This window comes from Nelumbo lutea, chromosome 1 (genome assembly GCF_056320005.1).
Source record: "Nelumbo lutea isolate HS-2025 chromosome 1, American lotus-T2T, whole genome shotgun sequence".
Taxonomy (NCBI): Eukaryota; Viridiplantae; Streptophyta; class Magnoliopsida; order Proteales; family Nelumbonaceae; genus Nelumbo; species Nelumbo lutea.
Genome location: NC_142684.1, coordinates 151190133 through 151197939, shown reverse-complemented (window position 1 = coordinate 151197939; position 7807 = coordinate 151190133). Strand labels below are relative to the sequence as shown.

General features: G+C 40.0%; 1 protein-coding gene across 1 annotated transcript; it reads left to right on the top strand.

Moving 5' to 3' along the window:
- Positions 1-295: 295 nt before the first annotated feature.
- Positions 296-5169, top strand: LOC148878373 (GDSL esterase/lipase At4g26790-like). The gene is made up of 3 exons (XM_088953707.1): positions 296-1145; positions 1250-1739; positions 4792-5169. Exons 1-3 carry the CDS (start codon positions 774-776, stop codon positions 4983-4985), a joined length of 1056 nt encoding a protein of 351 aa, XP_088809833.1. The 5' UTR covers positions 296-773; the 3' UTR covers positions 4986-5169.
- Positions 5170-7807: the final 2638 nt, after the last annotated feature.

Genomic DNA, 7807 nt, shown 5'->3' with positions numbered 1-7807 from the left:
CTGGAACCCGGATGAACCGGCACTTGGCCAGTCCAACCCCGGTCCACTAAATAGCTCGAAATATTGATTTCCCTGAGACTGATAAATGCAAAATATCTCGTATATATCATCTGTGCAATGCATCACTGCCTCAAAACCTCAAAAGCTGGCGATAAAATGAGATGGGAGTGGTGCTTACGAATTCGGATGAATCAAAATTGAACACACTAAAGGCCTCATGTGGGACTCAATTGTACTGAATACCGGCGTGATCAACCGTGATAAATATTTCGGCTGGGTGTAAATGTTTTGTCTCCAGTTAGTCCGCCCCCGTATTACAACTGGCGCCTTCAGCGTCTCACACGCACATCCTATCATCTATATCATGTATTGGGAATATCTCTCGTACTTATTAATAGAAATGTTACCGGTACACGGTGGATGTGCGTGTAAGGCGCCCATTAGTAAGGAGCAGATCCCGTCACCTTACTGGGTAGGTCATAGGAAATTTAGAAAGAAACCCTCACCTCACAATATCCTGAGTCCTGACTAGCTTCCTCGCCCATGTGATGTTGGGTCTATACTCTACTATCTTACTTGCAACAATTGAATTCAAGTAATTAAGAAAGCCCGCCACCCTATTAGTTGAACTTCTCGCAGTAGTCAAGCTTTCATCCATCACTTCACTTGTATTTAATTTAATTCAAGTACCAACCCCAAGGCAACATGCACACCCCAATTTCAGGCCTTGTCCTGTTCCTGCAGTGACTGAGAGAAGAATCGAGAATCAAGAAATGGCACCTCATCATCTGATCACTCCATGGCTCCTCTTCTCTCAAACCCTGCTTCTCGCAGTGCAAACCATAGCCAAAGTCCCTGCTGTCATCGTCTTTGGTGACTCCTCCGTCGATTCGGGGAACAACAACCAAATCTCTACCATCCTCAAGAGCAACTTCAAGCCCTACGGTCGTGATTTCCTTGGAGGAAAACCCACAGGACGATTTTCCAACGGCCGAATCCCATCGGACCTCATCTCTGAGGCTTTTGGAGTTAAGCCCACCGTTCCTGCCTACTTGGATCCGATGTATAACATCACAGATTTTGCGACCGGAGTTGATTTTGCGTCAGCCGGAACTGGCTACGACAATGCCACCTCCAACGTGCTAGTAAGTAGTACTTCCTTATGAACAATGAATCTCTTCTCTGAAACGTCAAACGTCGCCTGATGATCTTTTTGCATGTATAATTCGGAAAATGCATGTGAATGCAGTCTGTGATACCTCTGTGGGAGGAATTGGAGTACTACAAGGCTTACCAGGTGAAATTGAGGCGATATCTTGGCGAGCGGAAGGCGAACGAGATATTAAGCGAGGCGTTGTATCTGATGAGCGTAGGGACCAACGACTTCCTAGAGAATTATTACGTATTCCCTGCAGGCCGATCATCCCAGTTCACCGTCGACCAGTACCAGAGGTTCCTCGCCGGGATAGCCGGAAAATTCATAACCCAGCTCTACCGTCTCGGAGGTCGGAAGATATCACTGGGAGGGCTTCCTCCCATGGGATGCATGCCGTTGGAGAGAAGCCGTAACATTTTTGGGAATGGTTGTGTTGAGGAATACAATAAGGTGGCCAGGGATTTCAATGTCAAGTTGCATAATCTGGCAGTGAAGTTGAACAAGGAACTTCCGGGGATCAAAGTGGTCGTTTCAAACCCCTATGACCCACTCATGGAAGTCATTCAGCATCCCTCTTCGTTTGGTAAGTCTTGCTTAATTACCCTTTAACACCACCCCCCCCCCCCAAAAAAAAATAAAAAAAAACAGAGAGAGAGAAGCCACGTTCCCCATGTATACATCAAACGATAACAGATCACTTTCACCTGTCCCTTAAAATACCCCTCATCTATCCTTGAAAAAGATTAAAAACAACTTTTATCTGTTGTCACTCCTCAAGACAAGATATTTGGGTGAAGAAAACTCAGTTAATTAGGGATGTCATTGGTCAGGTTCAATGATAAATTCAGCTTGACCTAAACCTATATGGGTTAGGGTCAGTTATAGTTTTATACAGGTGTAGGATCGGGTTATGGTTTTGATCATGCTTCAAACCTGAGTTGGCTTCGAGCCTCCTCTCCCATCCATGCTGAAGCTATTGCAGTTTTGGAAGCTATAAAGTTGACAAAGAGTTTAAATATTGATTCCTTTGTATTGGAAAGTGATTGTGAGCAGTTAGTTCAGTCCCTTACCATGGAGTCCCCGGGCTGTCCAAAGGAGATTTATTTTTGCGTTAAAGAGATTGGTCTCTTATGCAGGAACCTGAATGTTTCTTTCAACTGGGTTAGAAGAGAAGCTAACAGAGCATACAGCCCAACGGGGCCTTAAGTTTTCAGCCATCTTGCTTAATGCTGATCCAGAGTGGCTTGATGCTATGCTCGATGCTGATCGTTCTTCTGTTGACTTGGGAGATGCTCCCTAGTTTGGTTTCTGTTTTTGTTTTAGTAATGAGTAGTTGTTTTTCTTTCTGCTGTTAGTTTCTGTGTTTTCTGTATGCTGGGTCTATTCCCTTCGGGTGTTTGTTTGCTTTCGTAATGAATCTCTTTCCACCAAAAAAAAAAAACCTTGGTCTAGATCTGGTATATACTTATTAACACCGTAACCTCGGAGCCTAGGATTTCTTTTTAAACCATTTTTTTATAAGGAGATCTAGAGAGAGAGAGAGAAAGAGAAGGGAGATGAACCCAAATCAGGTCAGATTCGAGTGAATGCATTGGATGGTTGAGTTTAAGACCAGGTAGACAAACCCGATCCTTTGACGTCCCTACATTTGATCCAACAAGCTTGGCTACAGTTGGTAATTTCTTCGAAGCCCATTGCGGTCGGTAGTTGAGAGTCTGAGACTTATTATGGGGTCAGCATCTGTTTGGTGGGCTGGTTAAATGCTATGCAATTAATGCTTGTTTACTTCTACCGTCCTTGTGTTGTATATATATAGATATATTGTGATTCACAATCACATTCACCATATCACATGCCAGTGAAAATTAACAAAGTAGCTGGACAGAAGAACGTACCTTCTATAATAATGAGGACTTGGACCAAACAGCCCTCTCCTGTCTCTACTACTAGTACTAGTTGGTCCACCACCACCCCGAAAATTTTTGCCCGACGAGCATCCCACCCCATTTATATTTTTTCTTCAGATGTTCGACCTGATTACCAGTTCGTCAATGAAATCCCCATGGCCAGATCCTTCACTGAGGGAGTAGAGCTGAGTCAGCTGACAACTGAGGAGAGAATTAGTGGAACCCAGTGAATATGAACTATACTGGCTAATATTTAAGCCATATAGAAGCAAATCAAATTTTTCATATTTTTTTAATGAAGAAAAAAAACACCATAATTTGGAAAAGGTCTGTAGAGAAGAAGAATAGAGAGAAAGAGTTGATGTGGAACAATTAATGTAATTCTGAATACATGTAATTATTAAATTACATGAGTTATTTTAAAAAATTACTGAAGCTACCCTATAAATGGCTTTAATATTTTTTATTTGATCCAATACCTTGTAACTTTTCTTTTAAGAATTTTATAAGAGCAATAGAACTGCTATTTTGACATGGGTTTTGTACTTTCATTTGCACTGGTGTAAATGCATAGGACTGCAAATGGACTCTGTGTAAATCCTAGTTTATTTTTGCTACAGATTTTGACCTTTTATTTGTTTGTAAGAAGTAAAATAGGAAGTAAGATATGTGATCACCAATTTATACATTAGAGAAATCAGACGGGAGAAAGCTTATTTATTTGGGGGGAAGCAAGGTATGAGGCAAATTGATGTAGTCGATCTCCATTCTATATGAGAGAGAATTGAGTTAGGAAGGCATGGTTCAAATTTGTTTATCAGTTTTTCAAATACAAAATTTGCACTGCTAAAAGATGCAATTGAGACAAAAGTGCAAACCTTGCATCAGGTAAGAATCATTATCTTCATCATCATCCATGCCTTATCCCAATTATATGGGGTCAGGTACACGAATCCTGTTTCACCACTCTGCTCTATTTAAATCATATCCACTATTGAATTATTAGTGCTTAAATCATTTTATTTACTATTTCTAGCCATGTTCTTTTTTGTCTACCCCCTAACTCTTATAACCCCTTCAAATCACATCTTCTAATTAGAGCTATTGATGGTCTTCTATGCACATGACCAACACATCTTAGCCTATTTTCTCTCTTTCTCTCTCTCTCTCTCTCTCTCTCTCTCTCTCTCTCTCATTTTATCACTTATTGTAGTCTTAGGTTTCTATAAATGATTTCATTCCTAGTCCTATCTTTTCTAATTTTTCCACTTATCCATCTTAGCGTTTGCATTTCTAGCACACCCATTTTCTAAATATATTGTTTTTACATCAAATAAGAATGCAAGTCATAATCACAAGCAAACAAATGCAAAATTAAACCAGGTGCAAAATCTGCATCTGGTTCAGGTTTGCGTCACAAATAAACACAGCCTTAATTTGAGAATGCCACTGCGGTATATATCTATCAGCTTTGAAATTTAGATTAGGGATGTTCACTTCTCTTAAAGAAAATTTATGACAAGCAATGGGATATTGGAATTCTGGTTCCATCCAACCAAACAATTAGAATTGGAATAGTCCATTCCGATTCTGGTTCCAGACCCCTATTCCCATGAATCAAACGAGACCTTACTTCTTAATTCATAATTAAAGTTGTATCCCCTTTATTAAGAAAGGGCTTAGTATTCAACCACCCATTTTAATTTTCTTGTTTTTAACTGACAACAGGATTCGAGAGTGTTGCAGTGGCGTGTTGTGGAACAGGAATTTTTGAGGCGGGTTACCTATGCGATCAATTTAACCCATTTACATGCTTCGATGCCAACAAATATGTATTTTGGGATTCCTTCCACCCCACAGAGAAAACAAATCGTATCGTCTCAGGCCACCTTATGAATACCAGCCTAGCTGTGTTTTTATGATTCTTTATACTGTCGAAATCAACCTTGTGTTGAAGTATACCGTGTGATGTGATTTGTATACATAAGTAATATTACTAAGATAGTTAGCTAATTTCATTTATGTTATCTAAAAAAAGTGTAAGAGCATGTGGTATATATGCATGTATTTTAAGTATTAATATATAATTATGGTATTTGGATTTAATTTTTATGGCCCACACCACTTTATATAGTATATATAATAAGAGATAGTAAATGAACCTAGGAGCATTACCTATGGTTTATATTCTGTAGTCAGTTGGAGCTCCATATGGAGTCTGGATCTACTCCCAACAAAAAACCAATCCAATATGATATACATATACGTATAGGAGTGCAATTCGGGGTGGTCCAAGTTATCATTTTACACTGCTTCAGGCTTGGGCCCTCTGGTTGGGTCATTTAAAATTTGACAAAAGCCTAATCCAAATCCACCCAAGTTGCACCCCTATTGTATCCATACATCTCATCACCATAAGACTAAGAGCAACCATATATGAGATGTGTGGACTCAGAACATGTTGGAAAGTTTTGGATGACGGTTTGAACTTGTACAAAGAACCTTGTTTTTCATGGGTTTTAACTTGTAAATGGATAGATAATTTCCATAGCCACTGTTGAAACCTATAAATGGTTAGAAGCTTTCCACAACCACTATTTAGATTTGAAATTTTGAAGAATAATGGAGGGCAAAATCAACATAAAGGGGTAATATTGGGTTTTTTAAAATTTTATATGTCACGTGATGTTACATGTAAGAAGATTGTGATGGAACACTAATGGATGCTAATAGTAAGGGAGGATTTTGTCAATTGTCATAAAACTTAGGGATAGTTCAAGTCAATCTCCAAACAATAGGGGTAAGTCAATTTCCTAAAACTTAGGGTTAGTTTAAGAAAATTTCCCTTTTTTAATTGGTATTACATATTATGCATAATGGGAATAAATGGGGGCAGGACAAACTATGAATACACTGCAAGTGATGTTCACTAATCTTACCATGGAGAACCTATAATTATTTGGATTTGATCTATTAGAGGGAGATTCAAAATTTCAAGAATCTCCTCTCTCCTTCCTTTTGTTTTAGTTTTGTCTTTTCTCTCTTTCCCTCCTCATGCATATAGGAGACTTTTGTCCCAAATTGCTTGGAAAAAGAATTGGCTTGGAGTATATTATTAGGGACCCATAGGATAAGAGCAATATATATCTCTACATGCATATAAGGGGGGTTGGGGTGCTGTTATTGTTTCGTCTCTCGAGGTTGGTGCCACGTGGAGCCAGTCAGTTCAGGCTATCAGGTTGGCAAGTCGACGGCTGTTGGATCAATTGGATATGAGTCGTACATTTTTCTTTAAATAGGAAGGCCGGTTGAGTGACTTCCTATCATTTGCTTGAAACCTTATGCTTTGGAGCTACTGAGGACACCTTGGCTATCAACAACCAATTCCCTTAAACCTTCTTTAGCAAACATCTTTAGGTAAAGGATTCCTATCCTCAACATGTTGGCCTCATATTCAGGTTATGAAGAATATAACCTTCCTGACTGGAGTACTCCTAGTAGCACTCCTAGTAGTGATGGCAGGAATAGTAGTGACTCTAAGAACATCTCTCGAACGTCTAACGCCCAAGTGCTGAGTGGAAGAGTCGCGTTTCGTGGAGCCAAGCACAATTAGTAGAGTGCGGGCTCTACCAATGAAAGCATTGGTTCCACACAACTGAGGGCCAACACCCAAGCGAATGCTCTAGTGCACCTTGATGTGGTGGATGTGGAAGATGTTGAGGAGTCCATGATCAAGGAGCAAGCCGAGGCATGATGTTGGGGCATTACCCCCCCCCCCCCCCTCTAACTTAGACAACACTCTCGGCAATGTGCAAGTTAGCGCGTTGGCCGAGAGATACTATATTCCAGGGGGCTACAGGGTTAGAGTTCCCTACGTGTGTGATAGGTTGTGGCTTGCTCTTTAAGGGGAGGTGTGCATTCACGAGCATTACCTTCACTTTGGGTTGTGGTTTCCCTTGAACCCCATCATCCCTAAGATCCTAAACCATTACAACCTCACTTTGGGTTGTGCATTCACGAGTATTTGGTGTTCCAAAATGAGTAAATATGAATTTTTCATGAATTTAATGACAACTCGAGCATCATTAGTAGGGTAGGCACATGCTTTCACCCATTTGCTCACATAGTCCACAGCCACAAGTATATAAGAATTATTAACAGACTTTGGAAAATGTCCCATGAAATCAATGCCCCATACATCAAATACTTCGCAAACAAGAATGTTGTTCAAGGGCATCTCATTTCTTCGGGAGATATTACCTGTCCTTTGGCAATGATCGCAAGCGCTTACATATTTGAATACATCCCTAAAGAGTGATGGCCAATACAAACCGCTTTGAAGAATTTTTGAAGCAGTTCTTGATGCTCCATGGTGACCTCCGGCTTCTTTGTCATGGCAGAATTGTATGACACTTTGTACCTCCTCCTCAGGAATACATCTCCTTATCAAGCCGTCCCTACAGATTTTGTACAAGTAGGGTTCATCCCACAAGTAATATTTCACATCAGAGAAAATTTTCTTTCTCTGTTGATATGTCAAGTGAAGAGGCATCACATTCCCTGCCAAGAAATTATCCAAATCAGCAAACCAATGTTCATTTTTATCATTAATCGCATAGAGTTGTTCATCTGGGAATTCATATTTTCAATATTTTCAACATACTTTTCATCCAGCCTTGATAAATGGTCAGCCATTGTGTTTTCACTACCCTTTTTGTCCCTAATTTCTAAATCAAATTCTTGC

Bases quoted from the DNA above. Each gene is read 5' to 3' on its own strand.
- LOC148878373 (XM_088953707.1), top strand. From the start codon at position 774: ATGGCACCTCATCATCTGATCACTCCATGGCTCCTCTTCTCTCAAACC. The intron at 1,146-1,249 runs GTAAGTAGTACT...ATGTGAATGCAG, and splicing joins ATGCCACCTCCAACGTGCTA to TCTGTGATACCTCTGTGGGA. The intron at 1,740-4,791 runs GTAAGTCTTGCT...AACTGACAACAG, and splicing joins TCAGCATCCCTCTTCGTTTG to GATTCGAGAGTGTTGCAGTG.